This window comes from Phoenix dactylifera, chromosome 6 (assembly GCF_009389715.1).
Source record: "Phoenix dactylifera cultivar Barhee BC4 chromosome 6, palm_55x_up_171113_PBpolish2nd_filt_p, whole genome shotgun sequence".
NCBI classification, from domain to species: domain Eukaryota; kingdom Viridiplantae; phylum Streptophyta; class Magnoliopsida; order Arecales; family Arecaceae; genus Phoenix; species Phoenix dactylifera.
The window spans coordinates 14,539,561-14,561,787 of NC_052397.1; the positions used below are offsets into that span (position 1 = coordinate 14,539,561).

At 37.4% G+C, this 22,227-nt stretch overlaps 4 protein-coding genes and 1 long non-coding RNA gene across 8 annotated transcripts; 3 read left to right on the top strand and 2 right to left on the bottom strand.

Annotated features, from left to right (window-relative positions):
* Window positions 1–1,898: 1,898 nt before the first annotated feature.
* On the bottom strand, window positions 1,899–5,555 carry LOC103710183. Of its 3 annotated transcripts, none has more exons than XM_008795836.4 (5): window positions 5,183–5,555; window positions 4,560–4,649; window positions 4,377–4,473; window positions 3,226–3,373; window positions 1,899–2,226 (listed from the first exon to the last, which is right to left on the bottom strand). In XM_008795836.4, the coding sequence occupies exons 1-4, from the start codon at window positions 5,391–5,393 to the stop codon at window positions 3,235–3,237; spliced, it is 537 nt and encodes a 178-aa protein (XP_008794058.2). In that variant the 5' UTR covers window positions 5,394–5,555; the 3' UTR covers window positions 1,899–2,226; window positions 3,226–3,234. The 3 variants fall into 3 exon arrangements, with proteins under 3 accessions (XP_008794058.2, XP_026661883.2, XP_008794050.2); XM_026806082.2 differs by lacking the exon at window positions 1,899–2,226 and adding an exon at window positions 2,289–2,306; XM_008795828.3 differs by lacking the exon at window positions 1,899–2,226 and having other exon boundaries at window positions 3,072–3,373.
* A 2,971-nt stretch (window positions 5,556–8,526) lies between these two features.
* Window positions 8,527–14,433, top strand: LOC103710198 (tRNA (guanosine(18)-2'-O)-methyltransferase). 2 transcript variants are annotated; one of them, XM_008795847.3, is made up of 6 exons: window positions 8,527–9,162; window positions 9,415–9,553; window positions 10,494–10,555; window positions 11,798–11,936; window positions 12,937–13,130; window positions 14,099–14,433. In XM_008795847.3, exons 1-5 carry the CDS (start codon window positions 8,585–8,587, stop codon window positions 13,072–13,074), a joined length of 1,056 nt encoding a protein of 351 aa, XP_008794069.1. In that variant the 5' UTR covers window positions 8,527–8,584; the 3' UTR covers window positions 13,075–13,130; window positions 14,099–14,433. The 2 variants fall into 2 exon arrangements, with proteins under 2 accessions (XP_008794069.1, XP_026661895.1); XM_026806094.2 differs by lacking the exon at window positions 14,099–14,433 and having other exon boundaries at window positions 11,798–11,944; window positions 12,937–13,073.
* A 713-nt stretch (window positions 14,434–15,146) lies between these two features.
* LOC103710209 lies at window positions 15,147–16,147 on the bottom strand. Its single transcript, XR_604589.4, has 2 exons — window positions 15,569–16,147; window positions 15,147–15,463 (listed from the first exon to the last, which is right to left on the bottom strand). It is a non-coding gene; the product is annotated as an uncharacterized LOC103710209 (long non-coding RNA).
* A 975-nt stretch (window positions 16,148–17,122) lies between these two features.
* On the top strand, window positions 17,123–18,577 carry LOC103710216 (pentatricopeptide repeat-containing protein At1g08070, chloroplastic-like). The gene has a single exon (XM_008795863.3). It carries the CDS (start codon window positions 17,123–17,125, stop codon window positions 18,575–18,577), a length of 1,455 nt encoding a protein of 484 aa, XP_008794085.3.
* A 1,659-nt stretch (window positions 18,578–20,236) lies between these two features.
* LOC103700508 (nodulin-related protein 1-like) lies at window positions 20,237–21,567 on the top strand. Its single transcript, XM_008782441.4, has one exon. It carries the CDS (start codon window positions 20,549–20,551, stop codon window positions 20,945–20,947), a length of 399 nt encoding a protein of 132 aa, XP_008780663.2. The 5' UTR covers window positions 20,237–20,548; the 3' UTR covers window positions 20,948–21,567.
* Window positions 21,568–22,227: the final 660 nt, after the last annotated feature.

The window sequence follows — 22,227 nt, forward strand, 5'->3', positions numbered from 1 at the left end:
CAAAGCCATCAAAAATATGATGATCCAGATGGCCTTCTACCCTCATCATCAGAAGAATCAAATATAAGGTCGTGGTGATCTGGATTGTAACTTTGCTCAACCTATTTAAGAATCTCACTGCCCTTTCAGAGCTGGAACTAGCAGGCTGTAAACAGGTGATTCCTACCATCATTAAGTACGGTCGGTATCATTTCGATATGTTTCGATTCTTTCGAACAAGTGAGATTTGATGCTTTTTAAGGGGGATTAGAAGTCTTCTCTTCCTCAGTTATATGAAAATTAGTCGCTGCCCTAAGATCGTAGCAGCGGCAAAAATTGATGTGCTACCCTAAAAAAAATACAACTCCTTGCTGCTGAACTTAGGGTCGTTAAAAGCCTCTATGGAAGCATACCAAAGCGAGTTATCCATCCTCTCTTACAGTAAGACGAATCCCTAGCCCCACTTTCACCTTCATCACATCACTACTTCTATTAGAATTTTATATTTATTTTTTTTTTAAAGTCGTCTTCCTCATCAGCATTCGTGAAACCATTGGTTCGACATGTCCTTTGATTATATTCTCAAATTACAAACTACATTCTTTGATTGTTTTTATTTCCACCAATTATTGGTCAATTTCTTCTCTTAGCATGTAAACAGAAGCGTGTGATCAGTTGGCTCCATCCGCTAGCAAAAATAATGCATATCTTGGCTTCAAGGGTTAACCTTGCCCATCTTAAGATGCACATGGAAAAATTAATTCAACGGACATGAGATCAATTGCACGCAGCTTTGGCTTCGTTGACCAGCGAGATCACTTGCAACCTTGCCCACGTTAAAATGGATATGGTGAGCCTTAAGATACAGATTCATCAAATCTTTGACAAGTCTTCCTATTATCATAGATTCATAGTCCACAGTAGAATTCTACGGATGCATGTTTCATGGATTGATTATAAAGTTTCCTACATCTCGTATCGTCGAGGATTTATGCTCTATGCTCTTAGTACTCGAATTGTAGTAATTAATTTTCTGTGGCTTGGATTGTAGTGGATCTGTTCCCCTAACCTAGGGGACTTACAGCTGAGTAGAGTAGACCAAATGCTTCAATTTCTCTTTGTATCTCTTCTGGAAAACTATTTTTGAGTTTTAAGGTTTGGCTGCAATCCTCACAGCAATGTTTCGTTTTGATGTCATAGTTATTATACTTGGTCGCAATCTTGGAAGTTTCTCACATTTATCCAGAAGGAGATCAATGACCAAAGAATATATGCTCTAAATTGTGGTTGGATGAATTTCCCACTGAGCTAGAGGATCTAGCTTGGACTGATGTATTGAGTTGTATCTATTCTAAAGCATCTTAATAGAGATTTCTCTCACCAAATAAGAAGTTTCCCTGCTTGGGAATCAATCACTAATTCATATAATGTTGACATCGAATTTATAGCTAGTCGAAAACATTCACATACCTAATTCATAAAGCTAGCTCCATATTGATACGATAAGGCTTCTTGGTACATAGCTTTTTATGTATTCAAAGCAAAGCATTGCATCAAAAATTTAAATCAAACAAAATAGCATTTTCTAACATGCTTCCATCATGCAAATTTTTTTATAAATAATATGAAAATATACATACGAGAGAGAGAGAGAGAGAGAGAGAGAGAGAGAGAGATTAGGAGTAATAATAGTTTCAGGTAACTTGGTCTCCATGAAGGGGATTGGACCTCCTAATTATACAATCCCAGTTCAAAACTGCATCTATGTTTATAAAGATGTATATGCATATATAATGTCTATATCAGAAAATATAGCAAACGCATCCAACCGATGAAATGCAGAATGATCTAAAATTAGTATAAAATCAAGAACTTCTAAAAGTTGAAACAATTAGACACAACAACAAGAGTAGGTGTCATCCATCAAACAAATGGTAAAATTATTTTAGCAATAAAACTGATTTAGTAGTAATAACAAATGCATCAGACCAATGTTGGTCATTGCCATTATAAAAACAGCATATTTTGGGAAGCATGTCAATCACAATTTCTCATTATCTGAATCTTTCATCATAACATGAAGCCACTTGAATTGAGCCCAATTCAATAACAATCAGCTAATACTGGATTATAGAAAAATGCCTGTCCTGTTTATCTTTGAGGATATTGGCAAGTAAACCTCAAGTTACCTCTCTTCGAAAATTTGGGAGGGGGCGGGGGTCGCAGGGGTGGGGAGTGCGTGGCATTCTCAAGAAAGGAACCAGAAGCAGAACAATGTCAATCCATCCACTAACACTACATAATTGCAAGTCAAAAACCTAGTTGATCTGCAGATTGATAAAGTACAAAGTTACGGAATCGTATAATGTGATCTTATAATTGTCATAAAATTTGAAGCATATAAAAGTAACATTAAATCTAGTACTTGTCTCATGTAAAGTAAATTAATATATCAATAGGCCCCCAAGACAGTTTAAGGCAATATATTTGCTTCTTATCAAAAATAGAAAGAAAAGTAATTAAAATAAATTAAATCCAAATTATAAAGAAAGAACAATATAATTAAGCAGACTCTGTGAAATCAACTACATGAGCAATTTTCAGTGTGTAAATGAGGGATGCACAGGTAGGCTACTGATACAGATCAACCTATTAATAAGAAACACTTTTGACAGCAAGGACAATTAAATCCCATATAAACTGGAGGGCATCAATTGTGATCCAAGATCTCTAATGTAAAATTCATGCACTATATAAGGGTGATCCAGGTAAGTCGAAGTGGACTGGCTTGCAGAATTTCCAATAAACGTACAACTGATATGAGGATCCATAACATTGACCCATCAATCCCCCTTAGGACCATTCAATGATGCTTAGTACAAATGTTTGTTGCTATAAGTTTGAAGTACATTTTTTATCCATCTGCTTGTGCCAAAAGAATAAATAAATGAAGTAATATTCGAGGATACTTGCATAATGATGTGAAGTAGAAAACTAAAATATAACATTCACATTCAATAACTTGAATTGCCTGCCCTCCAGGATTCCAATTTCCATACTACTGCTAGCATTAGCACTTCTCCCTCTTTCACTAAATTGTAACCTCTAAACGAAGATTTTTTCATTTACAGCATCGTACTTTAATAATTAATAGAATATATGTAATATATAGATATAAAAGTTGAAGAAGAAAATTTAATGCAAATGGAAATTTTCTTAAATTTACAATACTGTAACTTGAGTTACATGGTTAGTTTAGTCTCCTCCAACTCTCTTTTTCAACAATCCAACAAAGTCGTCTCTTTCTTCTTGTGTCATGCCTTCTGTGGAGCAATCTCCTACACCCCACTCTGCACCACGCAAGCAATACTTGTCTTCAATTTCCCTCCGATTCCTGACAATATTAACACAAAGATTTTGTTATTGTAGGTGCATCTGCATTTATAAGTTCTCACAGTGAGTGAAAGGTAAAAACAATCATAAGTTCCCCGGAAAAAAAAAGGATCAGTCTTCTTGTAACATAATCGATCATGTTGAGATGCTTTTGAGGAACATCTTTGCAGTGGGAGTGGAAACAAGACTTAGCATCCCAAGTGCTGAATGGACAAGTTTTTTCTCAGGCATGATGGGTTTGCAAAAAGATTTTCACAGAAGCTGAAAATCTTGGCTGCTAAATTGCTGCCGGAATAATGGTCAGATGGGAATACATAAGAGGTCTGACAACCATATTACCACTAATGCTGCTGGAATCAACCCTCTAATGCCATGGACAACCAAGAATCTTCCACCATTATGAGTTGAAAAAACACTATGGTTATGTCATTTCAAGGACTGACGTATTGTCCATGGGCTCATTAGCAAATAAATTAAAATGCCTGTCATAGCCCCTCTTGGCAATGGCATCATGGCATGGGAACAGGAGATGGCATCATATCACTAACAGGTTTTTTAAAGATGCCACATAACCCTACCGTCTAGGCTGAAAGTGCAACATATTTGGTCATAGGAAGTTTGCACTTCGAAGGAAATAATGCATATTGCTTCAGGTTAGCAACTCTGCCCCTTCTGCTGCCACTTAAATACAGTCTAAGACCCGTAGCTGCAGACACAATGATTAAATTGGTCTATGTCCAGTGCAACAAATGCAAGTATCGCATGGGAGATACCAATGCTTTGAAAAATAATCTTGCTTTATTCAAGTGAATTCTAAGTGATTGATTAAATTTGACTGGCATGTTCCAAAAAATTCTAGCTCAGAAATACTTATGAGCTCCTTGTGACAAGTGAATCCTTTACATATTTAATGCATATAAAGATATGAACAGTAATTAACGTATGCTATATAGACCAGCTTATCATATAAGCTCCTATCATGCGAGACAATCTGATGATATTACCTTTCCTTATTCAGTTTAGACCTCTCCAAGAGTTCTTTAAGCACAGTAGATGATTTGAATCTTTTGTCAAACTCAGCGTACTTCTTCTGGTTTTCCTCTTTAAAAAGCAAAAATATATAATTACTGATTGGATATCTAGAACAAAAAGGGGAACTTGTATTCATTCCAATGGCAGAGCCGAACCATTCCATTTGTTGAGGAAATCAATTTGAGGTAGCTGGGGGCCAGGAATTGATTCCAAACCTGAGAACCCTGAGAGAATCCCAGCATGCACTGCAATCACCAATAACACTAAGAAAATTAATCAACATAGCACCATTAAGTCACTAAGTTATATAGTTCACTGAAATCACCATAACACATAAAAAATTAATCAAAATCGCACAATTAAATCACTAAGTTATATAACTTAACACCCTCTCACGTATCTAGACATTTGTCTATCAATGACAAAAGTTGAAAGAAGCCATAAAATATTAAGAAATTTCAATGAATCAATGATCTTAGCAACCAATATCACCAAACAACATCAATTACTCAGAGAATATTAGCTTTCAGAGTCAAAAAGCAGAACTTAATCGATAGTTTCCTTTACCCCCAAACAAAAACAAAAAAAACTTATATTCACGTCAAATTTTGAAAGTGATCGAGTCAATATCGCAAATATTCGGCTAAATCAAAGAAAAAAATCATAAAAAAGGTGCAAAATCCTCGGAATCTATGAAAAAAAATAACTAGAAGAATAAGTAAAGTTCTCAACTTTAGGAAGCCACGGGCAGGGAATTGAAGCTATTAATAGAGTATACCTGGATTGGGCCACAGAAGAATGGCAGCGGAGGCGGCCAAAGGAATAGCCACCTCGAGAGCTCGAGAACGGGGGAGAGAGATGGGCGAGGCCGAAAGAAACCTATTGGATTCTTGGCGTCGCGTAGCTCTACCGTTTATTTTGGTGCTGCAGGCCTTTACGGAGACTGCGACGGTCGGAAGGCCGGCGAAGATGGGAGAGGAGAAGGCCATGGACGAAGAAGAGAGTATGGCTTCTTCTTCCCTGCAGCTGGCCTTGGATGCTTGAGCTGGCGACCAGTTAAAGACTGAAGCTTTTTCTCATGGAGTGCTGGCGAGAGAGAAGACAGGATGATACTTGGTGGGTTTCCGTGAACCACATGTAACAAACGATAGGCTTTTTCACGCACGGGTTAAGGGGGAAGAAGTGGGGGAATTAACGGCTCGTTTGGTTCGCGACGGATTTATTATTATTATTATTATTATTATTATTATTATTATTATTTATTTATTTTATTTTATTTTAGTTAGTTAGAGTTTTCAACCGAGAGATAGAAAAATAGTATTTTTTTTAAAAAATAAAATATTTATATTTTAAAAAAATATAAATATTTTTTTATTAATGATATAATAGATGTTTTTTTTATATTTTTTTAGAAAAATAGATGTCCGATCAAACATAAGTCATTATATAATGCACCACTTTTTTATAGTCAACTAAATCTGCCACAACTATTATTTTCAGGCATTATATTTCTAGAATTTAGTATCCTAAAAGAAATATTTTCGAGAGAAAAAATTATTTCTTCGAACCAAACGAATTCTAAATATTTGGCTACATCTAAAAAGCTCTCTCATTTTCTTTATCATCTTAAATATTGGTAATATAAAGTTGCAACAATTTCCGGCAGGCCACATTTGTTATTAGGATAGATAATGTGAAAAATAATAGTAGCTATTATTTGTATTATTTTCTGTTATTTCCCATTGTAATGAATTATTATAACGTGAATAAAGAACAGAAAAGTTCAACTCTATATTCTTTAGACTTGGTAACTGTTGTGGTTCAAATTTGGCCCGAGGGTGACCACGCCGGTAGAGTCGAGGGAGCCGCCGGTTGTTGAAAGAAGGAGACGGGAGCCAATGCCTGCGCGACGGCCACGAACCTGCACAAAACCTCACCGGTGTTTCTGCTAAGGACCTTCCGATGATCAAGTTAGAATGGGATAAATTTGGTTCAGCCAAAAAGTCCCTTATAAGTTACCAAACCAAGCTATTTATAGTCCCGGTGGAGAGGCCCAAGTGGCAGAGGCACTGTCAGCCCTTATCATGAGGGGGCGTGGCTCTGAGCCGGATGACGCGCAGCTTAGGCTGGTTGGTGGCATGTAGTACTGCCCGTTTTTTAGAACGGTAGAGTGTTGACAATTACAGCAAGGTATGGCCGGAGTAATCAAGGTATCGAGGTGGAGCGCCCCGAGCTCGAAGGTCGGGGCGTACTACTGAGGTAAACGCCCCGAGCTTGATCGGAGCGGGTCGGCGAATACTGGAGGCACTCCGAACTTGGGCAGGAAAGTCGGCGAATATTTGAAGCTGGTAGAACTTTTGGCGGAATTCGAAGTCGAACTAACTCTGGACCAAAGTGAGGATTCAACCGGTTGACGTTAACGTTTATTGGGCCGAAACTGGGCGGCCTTTTAGCTGTGGGCTGGACGATCCATTTTGCCCCCCATCAGTAACCATTTAATCACCATCTTTAAATTGGGTGATGTTATATGGTCAAGAAATCATGATGAGCTGAACCGAAAAGGTTGTGAGAACTTTCAAGTAAAATACTATATCGAAATAGGTCAAATCGAGGCTTTTAAAAATTATGTAAACATTGAAACTTGAAGGATAATTACTAGGGTTTTGTGGTGGTGAAGATTAGGAGCTCTCACCTTGGTTCTCTCTACATTATTGTATGAAGAAAGAGAAGAGAAATATGGCAATGGTGGGAATATAAATATAAGGTGAGGCTAACATTTTTAATTACAGGCTAGATTGTAATGCCCATACACTAATGGATTTATATGGAGAATACTACTGCTAAATGCCAAGCATTTGATCTTGATCGACTAATGGTAAATAAAGGATGAGGATACACAACTATATCTCAGGCGGACACATGCATAAATTTTCTTTATGGATGTAAATCTGCACAAAAAATAAACAAATGGTCATCTACATTCATGATATGGAAATTGATAGTGCTAGGAGATTGGTTATGTGCATATGGAAAGTTCATCTATCACATGATATAACAAGATCGATTTCATTGCTAGAATTGATGCAATTAGTTGATTGTGCAGTTATCAACTAAATATGAGTGGGCTTAGACAATCAAAGCATTTTTCATGGATGTGGCATCATTTATGTAAGCAAATGTGTGAAGATAATCATCTAGTTAGCATATCTAGGGTCCTTCATGATTACTACTAGATTTTGATGAATTTTCAGGCACTAATGACAATTGGAAATGGGAATGGCCCAATGATGTTGGTGCAACCTCTTTTTTTATAGAAAGCAAAAAGAGTCTCTTTTTTTTTTTTTAGGATGGTTTAAATTGGCGAAAATTGGAGAAGCATGCTAGTTTTTCACAATCCTTTGTAAGAATGCATCAATTGGTGGCAATGAACATTATTGTAAAATCTATTTTGCTACGTTAGATAATCAAACCTAATTTGTAATTAACAAGTAAATATATTAAAAAAAAATAATGCACCTTTAGTTGTCGATCTATGCGTTCTTCTCTAAAAAATAAGCCATTGTATCAATATCTAATAGTTCAAATCATTGTTTTTTATTAAAAACAGAAAAAGCTGTCTCCATATGCATCCATGAAAATATAGTTCATCCTATATTTACCCTCTTAAATCACTGTTTGCATGTATGCCTTTCAAACCATCTTATTTTTACAATAATACAATACTCTTCTTGTTAAAATATTGACTATACGTGTTAAAAAAATAATTGTTTCAAATGTATAAAAGGTCATTGTTACCCTTTTTTTTGTGTGTTAATACTCCAAAAAAAATTAACATTTAATTTATATGGTAAGAGCTATATTTTTGTAGAAATTTAATGTAAAACGATAGAAAAATTATTTTATTCATAAAAAAGTTATTTATTAAGGGTCATGATAAAAAATTCCAAGTGCATGGGTCTCCCTGGCAAATTTGATATGATAATGAGATAGGTCTGGTTCTAGGGAAAGGATGGACCCGAGTCTTGCCGGCATGGTCCGGTCCGACCGCGTACCACATGAACCGGTTCGGGTTCAGGACCGGCCCATAACCCAGACCCACCTCGCCCGAGCACCATTAACGGTCGAACGCGAAACCCTATCCGAACCCCGCGCTCCCCGTCTCTCTCCTCCCCAGTTTCAAATGAGCGCCTGCAAAACCCTAGCTCGCACCTCCTTCTTCTCCTTGGAATCCAAGATTCGGAGACCCAGAAGAGCTCTCCATTCCAATTCCTCCGCTCTTAGCTTCGCCTCTCTCCCCTCCTCCCCTCTCCGCTTCCCCCTTGGCCTCCTAGGTCTAAGGTTCAATGGAACCCAACCCTACTGTGCCGAAGCCGCCGTCGATCGATTGGACGACTCCGGAGACTCGTCGGAGGACACCGTGGAGGAATTACTGTCGAAAGGAGACCGGATCGAGCGGCTGATGAAGATGGATCGGAGGTTGGAGCCCGAGCAAGGGCGGACCCGGTGGTTTCCCTATCTCGATCTCTTTAGGTCTGGGACGGCGTCGCTGAGGAGCGAGGAGATTATAGCGGCGCTGGATTCGTATATATTGGAGGCGAGGAAGGAGAGGATAAGGAGGGTGGTGGAGAATCGGAGCTATTCGGTGTGTTTGGTGGTTGAAGGCCTGACAGATTATGGGAATGTGTCAGCTGCGCTCCGTTCGGCAGATGCTCTTGGGATTCAATCGGTTCATGTGATTTCAAGCGATAACCGAAAAAGGTGCAGCATAATTTGAGGTGAAAGCACTCTTTTTTCGTTCAATGTTAAGGAGTTGGGTTGGTCTGAAAAGTTTTCTTCTCCATATGAAATCATAAAAATGGAGTCTTTATTTGATAGTTTTGAGATTAAGGAACCTTACAAGTTACAAGCCCCATAACACGTAAGAATTGATTTTTTTTTCTATGGTAATGTGTAGATTGTCTGGCTTCAGACGGTGTGGCTGACACTGAAATATAATTTATGCTGCTTCAGGTATAGAGATAATCGCCATGTCAGCATGGGTGCTGAGAAGTGGCTGGACATCGAGCTCTGGAATTCACCAATGCAGTGCTTCACGGCTTTGAGAAAGCGTGGTTATCGCATTGCAACTACTCATTTGGGAAATGATTCGGTATTGATAGCTGTTTCATGTCATTTTCAATCTATTTCTTTTTTCCCCTCACATGACAATATTCTTTTTTAAGAGTTTGTATTTGTGTTTGATTATCATACCATACCAGCAGTAAACAAAATGTCATTGATGATTAGAGGTCAGAGTTGTTTATATGCTACAAAATTGTTGTTTGGTAAGTTAGCGAATTAAAACTATTCTTAGACTTCCCTCATTGAATTGTTATTATTTGAACTGATATTAGCAGGACATGCAAATGAACTGTTATTTAACATGTAATACATTTCCAAATGTGCACTAGAGCTCTGATTGCACCAATTTTACCATCCTATGGAGCTTATGTTCCATAATTTGCAATTTGGCTCACCACAGAATGCATCATCCATGTGATGCTTTCGATATATAAGAATACCCTTGAACTAAATTATATATATATATATATATATATACACCTCCCATTTGTTGCACATCAACTAAAGTAGCATACATTTTATTTCTTTTAATGAATCTGCTCTAAGGTCAACCTAGCGTCATGTCGCCATTTTTTAATATATTCATGTTTAACAGTTTCCAGATAGATATTAAACCAACATAGATTCTTACTTGACCTAGGAGGTGATATAAAGTCAGTTTAATATTCTAATTATGTAAAAATTAACAAACTCTAATTTTATTTATTTATTTTGGCTAAATATGGTCTAGGATTTTGCTGTTAACATATAATCTTACCAGTAAGTTACCTAATTTCTGTACTCTGAGATGTTAATTATTTTTGTTAACTATATTATGTTTATAAGTTAAGCAATAGATGCATATATTATAAATGCCATATTAGCATGTAAATGCATATTCTTGTTATTTTCATTTCTTTTTTTGAAAATGAGTTGCTCAAAATTTTTTGTTTCTTAGATACACAAATGACTTTTTGACTGTTTTGTAGGTTTCTGTTTATGAGTTGGATTGGTCGTGTCCTACTGCTATAGTTGTTGGAAATGAACATATGTAAGTTTCAAAATCTGGCCTCTGGGAGTATTCTTGACGTAGGTCAAGAGACTATCTGTCAAATATTTCAATTCTAGAAATCAAAATTCAGTCAGCAATTTGAGGTGCCAAAACAAAGCATATTTCATAATATTATAGTCTATAATGCTGCATGTAATAGCACTAGTGCTAAAAATGAGATACAAGGAGCTCAAATGAATTAAAGCTGTTTAAAGGAAGCTTGAGTTGATGATTCTTGAAAGAAACTGGTTTCTTTTATGATCTTAATGATGATCCTGTTGGGCATAATGTGATAGTATAAATGGGTGATAATGCCAAAAGCAGTTGCATCTCCCAAGTTTGACCAAGTTTCGGTGGTTATAGCCTGATGTAAGCTATGGCTTGAATTCTACAGTTTTTGACCAAGTTTGAGCTATGATCTTATAATTTTGAATGTGCAAGGCCAGGGCCTGTCCTAACGGCATTTATTGGTCAGTGCTTCCATGTAAAGTTAATGCTTTCTGCTTTGAGTTTTCAATTGACTAGGATTTTTTTTGAATTTTTATTTTTAACATGGTCTCTAGTATTTAACACAATAATAATAACAATTAGTATTCAATAGGAATCACTATTTGTAGATTGAGATTTTATCCGATTGACATGTAGCTGTTGAAGTAGAGTTCAGGATATGCCAGTCCTTACCAAGTGTCTTTGATATCCAGTTTTTTAAATTCATCATAAGAATTTCTGATACCTCATCAGGCAATACTGTTCCACTTTCTGTTGCATGAATAAAATATGGACAGTACTTTTCTGCTTATATGTTTTCTGGATTCTTGCATTCTTCACTTGGTTGTACTGCTGCTTCTCTATTCATAACTGTAATTTTGCAAATCATCAATGATGATACTTTTCATCTTTATTATCAATTAGCTTGGTCTCCACTTGCACCTAAAACTAGGCTGTTGTGTCTCTTCAAACATTGTCGTATTGCTAGTTTCGGTGATAGTTGTCATTGTCTTGCTGTTCTTTTTCCACATCATGATTCCTACTCTGCTAGATACCAAACAAACTGTTCTAAGGAATGACATAAGCTTATGAGTCCTTTTTTTTTGTTTTTTCATTATAAGCTTTAGAACCACTTTTTCAGATGTTATTTCAACAATTATAAAAGTTAGGGCTATCATTGCTATGTGACTAATTTTTCCTTTTTTTCTGAAATGATTTGTATTCTTATCAGATCCTTCACATGTCTGATTGCAGGGGTATAAGTGATGATGCTCTGCAACTATCTGACTTGCACTGTAGCATTCCAATGAAAGGCATGGTGGATTCTTTCAATGTCTCTGTCGCTGCAGGCATTCTCATGCACCATGCTGTATGTGACAGGGTTTCTCGCCTGGTATGAATGTTAATATACCTGTCCCTCAATTGAAGCTATGCAAAAAATAATTCGCCATTTTTTTTTAATAACCTTAAGAAAGTTGCATATGATATTGATATCTCACAACTTGGATGCTATGTACCATATGTTACATGTAATCAAATTGAGAATCCAATCAACGGATGCCCTTAAAGTGAAGGAAGGATTTATTTTTTTTGTTTAAAAACTGTCAATTATTTGACATTTTTCAGCCCTTCTACTCTTTCAACATATTATAATAGCTTCCTACTGCCTATTAAATGAATTATCTAGCTTTAACTTACAATCTGTTCAATCCGTGTGATTGGCTGGATAAGTTGTAAGATATGTCGAAGTTTATATTTTTGAATGGCTATCAAACTTGATGTGTGACCCTCGTAATTGGTGTCTAAGTCTTGATCAATACCAGTCAAATAGGAGAGCCTTGCATGAAACAAGAAAACCATCTGGGAAGTCAGAGGCTACCATATTGGATCAGTAAGCCAATTCTCAAACTTGGACCCTCCTTTTTTTTTATTTTATTCCAACTCACGAGCTGTTCTAATTAAGCCTGAAGGAAAACAGTGGTAAAGAATGTAACAGCACATTCTCTTAGGTAGTGCTTTATTTGCTGTTTGAGGATATATCTGGTTCAGAGCCAAATGATGATCATATGTTCATTTTCTATTTTTTAGCTTGAAAAATAAAGATGTTTTTTTCCATGTTTCTGCCCTATTTATTTGTATAAATCATCAGTCATGCCCGCATATAATATCTACTTTCTGAAGTGTCTAAATGATGTATCACCAAAGCCCGGTAGCAGTTATTTGTGAACAGAACTTAAAGTTACTCTACTGAGATTTTGAGGAAATAAGCTAAAATGCTCCTGTCAAATAATAACAACCAGCTTTATATCTTGATTACTATCACTCAAAACATTTTTATTTGATCATGAATGCTGAATAAAATTTTCATCCTGAATCTGTATATTTATCTGCAGGGTCGGCATGGTGATTTGACACCTGAAGAAAGTCAGATCCTACATGCAGAATTTTTCTTGCGCCATAGAGAGAGTACCATTAGCATTATTCATGAGTATGCAAAACGGAAGGTGGATAAGTTTGCAAGGAAAGTTTGAAAAGAGAAGAAATAAGAAACATTGATGCTTAGCTTTGACAATGGAACACTATCCTGGTATATTTTCTGGGAAAAAATATTTTGTGTTTTTCATTGATATGTTTGTTTAGATGCCCTTCAAGTGAATCATTGCAAGTTCTCTATTCTGTATTGGCTGGCACAGTTTAAATCCTCAATATGAAAAAACAATTTTGAGAAAGGAAAGGAAGAACTCTTGGCCTAGTGGTTTTAGGATGGCATATTTGGCCTTGACTAATTACTGATTCAGTTATTTGGGCAGAGGAGACTTCTAGAATGCTGAATGAGGCAGATGAGAACGCCCAATGAATCTCATAATCTCTTCAGTGGAATAGATGGACAAATGCATGTGTAATTGTACACTCTAGTTGGTTTACTGATCATGCATGGTAAATTCAATTAATCAAATGTTCATCTTGTTTACCAGTAAATAAGTACATAGATAAATAAACCAAAATTTAATCAATGGCCTGAAGATTGGTAAAACCCCTTCATTTTAGTTGAGGGAAAAAAGATAACAATTTTTTTAATACATTTTTTACAATATTTAGACATCATACGGTAATAAAGAGAAATTAGTTGCTAGCTGTGTGCATGATCTGGATTCTATGACATCAGATATTTTATAGACTCCAATACATAGGTGGGGGAATTACTGTTTTGACTTCTGACAAATATGTTTGTTGGATTTTGGAATCCATGTTGAGATGGAATACTTAGATACTGAATCTGCAATGTGATGTATTCCAACCATTGTGGCATTAACTATGCATTGTGCAATGCAAGCGGTGCTAAAAAAGGATCTCAAATTTTACTTATATTCTCTCCTAGAGTATATGGCATATCGCAATGTAATTTTGATTTCATGATTTTCCTGTTGTAGGAGTTATGCTAGCAGTTATTTGTGTCAGCATGCCATTTGTTCGTATTACATCAGCACTGATGATTTCACTAATATGATTCTTTTGGTTGCAATTCTCATTTTCTCCATGTATGCTTTTGTTTAGGATTTCGAATGTGGATGACTCCTTTGCTAGAATATTCGAATTTGGAAGTTGATGCACTCTCTGCGAGCAAATGGGAGCAGACTGCTGTTTTTGTAGACTAGATTAGATAGTCAATCACTGATCAATGAAGAAATTATCAGCTCATAATCTTCTTTGTATTGTATGAATTACATGGCATTTCTTAATTGAGATTACTTGATAGTCTTGTTCTAGTTGGGTTGTATGTCGGATATACTTTTTTTGAGTGTTGCAACAGTATTCAAAGTTGCGATTGGTGCCTTGTGTTTACAAGAATTGCCATAGTGCACTTAATGAAAAACTCTTTCTTGAAGTTAGGTGAATATGTTAGATACAGGGAAGCACAGAAAAAGCATGGTTTGAGCTGTTCCATTAAGCAGGAAGTTTTTAATAACATGCGGACGATGTGTGTCAGCAGATGCATGGAAGTACTGATGCATTGCCTTCTTATTATTGGAGGAACTGTCTTCATTATGATTCGCTCTGATCTAACTTCTAAGTTTTGTAATATCTGAAAGTCAGGTCTCTGGATAGCCTATGAAACACTATATTGCTGCTCCATCATGATAATGATCATGATCATACTCTTCATTCTCCAATGGTTGCCTTTTCTCTTGCTATTTAAGTTTTCTAACCATTCACAGCTATGAACTTTCGTGGTAACTGGCCATGAGAAAATTACAACTTTCGACAGTGGCCAATGAATGCTAAAGTTTTCCAATCTTCAGGCCATCTATTAATTTTTTGTTCAGGCCATTGTTTAATTTCCGACCATCAATCAATGTTTCAAGTATTCAACCTATTGATAATGTTGTTCACAGATCAGGTACTTGTCTATTCCGTGGATATTATGTGCTATATTCTCTCTCTCACTCTCTCTCTCAAAAAAAAAGAATATTATGTGCTATAGGTTTCTGTTACCTGAAATTGCTTCGGCTACACATTCTATTCAAATAAAAGGATGGCATCTGAAAATATGTGTAGATGAAATTATATAGTTAACTGTTTGTAGCTTCTGAGTCATGAGATCTCATCAAAAGGTCTCCACTATGTCATAAAGAAGGCATTGTGGAATATTTGAAACAGGAGGTTGATCCTGGTATTCTGGCCCAGGGATGCCTATTTCAGACAAACAATTGTTTGCAAACCTGGAATCCCTAAATACCCAACTCTTTAAGTTTTAAAGTAATTCTCTAGTGATAAAATAAGCTGACAAACTGCTGACTCTTCGACATATTTGCAAGATCTGGTGCAAGTGTTTCGCAGAAGGTTTCCTTCAATGTGGCAGGCCATAGACATGGAGCTAATGAAGTTCAACAAATTTGATATGCAAGTTGGTTCCCTTCTCTACAAATATAAAAGACTATCTTAAGATGAAGAATCTCTGGAAAAAAAATGGAATGAAGAACATACAAGAATCCTTAGCAAAAAAAAAAAGAAAAAGGAACATACAAGAACCCAAGCATCTAATGCAAGCTCTCCTGTTTGATGGCAACTAGCACACTTTTGCAAGCTGAAGTGGACACAAACACCAGTGGCTATCAAAGAAACCATAACTGCTGCAAAATTGCTCACCAGAGAGGAATTCAAATTGATATATAACCCTGCTCTCCTGCAAAATACCAGCAAAAGGAGAATGAGAGATTAATTGATTTCTTTGAAAAATTTCTTTGGGCAAATGTAGCCCATGTACAAGTAAGAGAAGTTAAAAGACACAAGCAGGAATCCTGCCAACATCCATAAAAGCAGCATGTTGGTGGGCAATGAGAGAGATAGCAATTCTGCAATGAGAGAACAAGGTGACCCAAAGGGGTGACCTGAGAACACAGATGCAGTGGCAAACAGGTCTTGGCACTCGCTGCTGTGTTCTCAGATTGCACTCCTTTGGGATCTACAGCCTCTGTTATTGGTGCCTGGGATGGTGAATGATAAATTGGTAGATGGTTTTCCAAGGAGGAGATGGAAGAGTCTCCTACTCCCCATCTCCCTCCCTCCCTCCATCCATCCAATGCACAAGAACCAGCAAAGAAAAATAGGAGATGACTATTTTTATAAGCACATCCCCTTTTTATACAGAAATGGCTCCTCTGTTGAGCTCATTAGGATGTCATAATGTTGACATACTGACAACATTCTCATGTGCTGTCATTTTCTTGGTTATCAAATTAATGAGTGCTTGATGTTACCATTCCGGAATGCAATTGCCTTAATCTCCCATGAATTTGCCATTAACGCATTTCTTCTACATTATGAAAATATAACACAATCAAAACAATGGTACTCAAAGGAACATATGATGACAAACTTTAGAATGCTATCTCTATCAATGGAGCCTTCTCTAATTCTAGAGCACCAATTTAAGAACTCTCTCAGCACCATTAGTGTCATTTATAAAATGGTTTATGTAAAAGAATAATTGACCTTCTTTTGCAACGATCATTATACAGATCTTAAAGCACTCCGAACATCTTCATTCATCCATTTTCACATATCTCAAAATGATTAAATAAAGAACCCCCGTCCTTCCAAGAAAACTCTTGGGTAACATTTGATTACTAGTTACCACCCTTATAAAAAATTATAAGCTGTGTGGCACCAGAAGGGATTATGCCAAGACCACTCACACCACCACTCCTTTACCACAACAACTCAACCCTTGTCCCAAAATGGATCCACCTCCTCCAAATCTCCACTTCATCACCTTCTCCCCCAACCCAAATCCCACTTCAAATCACAACTCCAACAGAACCCCCTTCAATCAAATCCCTCAAAGGTCTCCATCATTTAAAGCAAGTCCTCTCCCACATGATCACCACAAACACCCCCCTCACCCCTCTCTCATTCCAAAAACTCATAGACTTCTCCCTCTCTTCCTCTCACTCTCACTCTCTCCCACTTCTCTTCACCCAATTCCACCACCTTATCAACACTGACTTTTGCAACTCCTTGATCAAATCCTACACCAACTCAAACCGCTGTCTACACTCAGTCTTAGTCTACACCCACATGACCAAATTGGCCATCTCCCCTGACCTCTTCACCTTCCCTCCTCTTCTCAAGTCCCTCGCACAATTAAATCTCCCGTGCCTCGGAATTCCCACCCATGCATGCATCGTTAAGTTGGGCTTCGGCTCCGACGTCTACACAAACACTGCTCTTGTCAGCGTGTACTGCACTTTTACTCGTATAGATGAAGCAAGGCAGCTGTTCGACGAAATGCCCAACAGAAACTCTGTTTCTTGGAATGCAATGATAACGGGCTATGTTCATAATAGGAGATTCAGAGAAGCCCATGAGTTGTTCTCTGAAATGCTTGCTTCGGGCATCGAATTAGGTGAAGTGACTATGGTCTGTGCCCTCTCGGCTTGCGCCCATTTGGGAGCTTTGAATCAAGGATTGTGGATTCATAATTATATAAGAAATCATGGGTTGAGGCTTAATGTGTTTGTCGGCACTGCTCTGATCGACATGTACATGAAGTGTGGGGTGGTGGATGAGGCTTTGAAGGTTTTCAGAGCGATGAGAGTGAAGAATGTCTTCTCATGGAATGCCTTGATATTGGGGTTTGCAATGAATGGGAGAGGTGAAGCTGCCATGGAGGCTTTTTATATGATGGTTAAAGAGAATATCGAGCCTGATGCAGTGACCTTTTTAGCTCTTTTAGGTTCTTGTTGTCACCAGGGATGTGTCGAAGAAGGGAGAAAGCTTTTCGCCGATATGGAAAGGGAGTTTAAGGTGCGACCAAAGATTGAACATTATGGTTGCATGGTTGATCTCCTCAGCCGATCAGGCTTCCTGGAAGAGGCTTATGAGCTGGTTAAGACCATGCCAATTGAGGCTGATACTGTTGTTTGGAGGGCATTGCTAGCTGGTTGCAGGATCCATGGGAACACCAAGTTGGGTGAGCTGGCAATAGAAAAGCTTCTTGAGTTGGAGCCTGGCAATGGGGAGAATTATGTTTTGCTATCTAATGTATTAGCCCGAGATCGGAGGTGGAGTGATGTTGGGAAAGTGAGGGAGGTGATGAGCCAAACAGGAATTCGGAAGGTCCCTGGCTGTAGTTCAGTCGAAATCGATAATGTGGTCTATGAGTTTGTCGTCACGAGTCGGTTCAAGAAGGATGGATTGAATGAAATTTATGCAATGCTGGAAAATATGAAGAGGGAATTGAGGTCAGCTGGTTATGCTGCAGATACTGAGATGGTTTCTTTTGATTTGGAGGAAGAGGAGAAAGAGAGCGCTCTGATGCATCATAGTGAGAAGTTGGCACTTGCCTTTGGGCTCCTCAAGACACAGCGAGGATCAAGTATACGGATAGTGAAGAACTTGAGAGTATGTAAGGACTGTCATTCATTTTTTAAGTTTGCTTCAAAGGCCTATCAGAGGGAAATTGTTGTAAGGGATCGGAACCGTTTTCATCATTTTAGTGCAGGTCTATGTTCTTGTAGGGATTATTGGTGAAACAATTAGAATTCTTTCTTTTGGTTAAGAAATGTTATTTAATTTCAATGATATCACAAGGGTATTTGATTTATATGATTTTACTGTAAACCGCAAAAATGAGAATAAGGTCTATCTAGATTGTGTTGATGCCTGACTATGCAGTATGTATGTATGTATATGTATATATATATATGTGTGTGTGTATGTGTGTGTGTGTGTGTGTGTGTGTGTGTGTGTGTGTGTGTATATATATATATGTATATGTGTATATATGTATGTGTATATATATATGTGGATGTATATATATGTGTGTATATATATATGTATATATGCATGTACACACACACACACACACACACACACATATATATATATATATATGCTAGTTCATCCAGTAAAAATCTTCCGCCAAAAATCATGCATTAAGCCATATAGGTTGGTTACAATTCATTCAAAGCCATGGTTTCATGAGCAATACTGGCTGTATATACAGCAGCCATGGCTTGAAACTATTATGGAACATCACAATGTCTTGAGATACTTCTACTTTATTGTGTCTGCCCCTCCGAAGTCTCAAAAAAAAAAAAAGAGCCAAAACAGAAGAAAAAACAAAAGAAAAGAAAACATACTTTCATTTTGGCTAACTGAAGCTATAATATCTAATGATGTATAATTACTTACAAATGCAAAAGATATATTTTCAGAGTCAACCACTGTTGGAGAAAGAGAATGGGAGTCAAAACAGTTTAAAGACAGGGAACTAACACAATGGTGCTGGAAAGGAAGCTTCTTGGATCGAGTTAGTTGATAACTTCCACAAAAAAAATGAGAAAAGATTTATATTCCGCAAAAACTTGACATAAATAGTATATGTCCTGGGCTGTGACTAGAGATGTTGAAGAAATCAGCTAAATCCAGATGCAAGAATGCAACAAAACTAAAAAAATTGATTGAACATGCTCTTGCCCAAACACCTCTGCCATAATCTGACTTCCAAAAATCCAACTTGTATCTCTAAAGATTAAGATAAACAAACAAATGAAACCCGTATGGACCCGTATGGAACTAACCTTTTAGTTGAGATTCGGGTTGTGACAAAAGAGATCAAGAGTTGGTGAAAGCGGAAGTAAACCATATGACTCATTCTATGACAAGAGGGATATGGCATGCTTTGGTAATGATCCGATATTGTAAGCATGGCTGTCAACCATCCTATGAAGGGATCCGTTAGATAAAATACCCCGTTTGATATTAGACCGGGTGATCTAGACTACTCCGAAACATCAGATTCGTGCATTTGTATATAATCCTAGCCATTTATTGTACCTAGTCCCTCCTATAAAAGAATAGGAGGCCTCATTTGACCAAAGATCCAAACAAAGCTTCTCAGTGTTGCGAGGCTGCACGAGGATTAAAAAAAGTAATCTAAATAGTTCTAGTTAAAAAAGAGTCATATAAATATATCGTATTAGGTATGACCATAGAAGTTGTCAACTTTATGCATATTTTATATTTACTAGAAAGCGTCAAAATTATCCAGCTAGTGAATATTTCCTTGGGACTTCGTGCTCCAACTAACGCGCTGGCGACGCTGACAAGGAAGCTACTTGGATCGAGCTAGTTGATGACTTCCACACGAAGGTGTGGAGAGTAGTTGTATATTTATGTTCTTCATAAAATTATTAAAGAGACATCACAACCCCAACTACTACAAGGATATCTCCCCACATAACTCCTCTTCTTCAACCTTTCAACTCCCATAAATTCCTCTCCCCATATTACTTTCCTTTGATTCCAAATCCTTAAAACTCTCTTTAGCTATCAATCCTAAGCACCCAATTCCCACCAAAGCCCAAAAACTTTCTTGTTATTCTCATATCTCACCAACCTCATATTGTTCTTCCCATCTCAAACTACAAAACTCTCACAAATCCTGAGCCAACTTTCTTTCTGGCTGAAGAACTTCACGCTCTTCCATTCTAGGTGCCAATGGATTCCCACTCTGGCTACAGCAGCAAGCCCAGCTCTCACTCCCACAAGCCCCAGCCTTCCCCTAAAGATCTCCTCTCCAGTGCCAAGGTGGTGGCGGATGCTGCCAAGTCCACCCTTCACCATGACACTGAAAAGATCGACAAGGGCAAGGTGGCCGATGCTGCTGCTGGCTTGCTCGGCGCCGCCTCGCATTATGGAAAGTTTGAGGAGAAGAAGTTTGGAAAGTATGCTGAGAAAGCTGAGAATTATCTCCACCAATACCATTCCTCCCACTCATCTACCACCACCACCGCAGCCCACCATTCCTCTTCGGCTCATTCGAGCAGCGAGGATCACTCAGAGGGCGGTTTTGGGGACTACCTGAAGTTGGCTCAGGGATTCTTGAAGAAGCACTGAATCCTTCTTCGGACACTTGTACAAGTTAATATTTGTGTTCATGTCTTTTTAGACTCTGTTTGTCTTTTGGAGTGGCTTAGATGAAAGAATTCTAAGTGACTGATATCTTATTTGCACTTGTCATGCTTGACCTTTGATTGAATGGGATAATGATTTGGATAGTGGAACCCTTAAAAAAGGAGAATGTTTTTTGAGTATTGGATGGTGCAGTTGGGTTCTTTTACTTGCTGTTGCTATGAATCTCATGCCATTGTTACCAAGAACAAGTGTTCACTGCTTTGTATTTTATGTTTCTGAGGAGATGCTAGTTCCTCTGTCTTAAGGGTGGAAGTCTTTCAAGGAAAGATTTTTGTTCTATGAGTAGGTTAGATTAGGTCATTAAAGTTTAGTTTGTATCCAGTTTGGAGTTTCTTCTGTCAATCCTATGAGGAGAAAAACAGGTTCATATACGTTCTCTTCTGAATTTTTGGATGAAAATTAGATGGTTCTTTTATTATGATCTTGTAGCTTCTCTTGTTATTCTCCACAAGTTTATGTATGTAAACATGGACATATGTCTATGTACATGTATATGTACATATTTGTTTGATCAATTCAATGGGTTTACCTGTTTGTGCACCTATGCTCCTCCTACACTACCTATATGTTGTGTCTCAATTATTACAATCTTAGTTTTTGCTTACTTCTATGTCAGCATATAAGCTGCTAAAGCATGAAGTCGATACTGGATTAGTGAATTCTGGAAATTATGATATTAGGTTGTGACAGGATTTTATTTTATTTTTTTGCATCCAAAATAGTGTTTGTTGATTTCATTGAAATAGAAAATATAATTTTCAGCACTGGGACTGAAAACCGAGACTTTACAAAGAGAGGCATGAGTGCCTACAAATGTATCTACAAAACCATGACTTAATTTTCTTTTCTTTTTCGTTCTACCAAGATGGCATTTCTTGAAACCATGAGATCCAAATAGCCTCTCCTACCAAAATTTCCATTTTTTTTTTCATTCCCATCCACAACAAATTTTTGCATGGAATGTTTTTGTTACTCGAGCATCTGCGCTGAAGTCTCTGAGTTCTTGAATCAAAGATTTAGCATCAAATCTCTCCTCTGCTGGCTAACAGAAGTATTTGGGGAAGGCCACCCCCAAAACTCACTATTGGCAGCCATGCACAATTCAAAACCAAACGAAAAAAGAACAAAGAAAAGTCATTTATCACCATCCTAACTCAAGTCAGAAACTGTGGGTGAAAGAGATAGGGCGTTGAAATAATCTG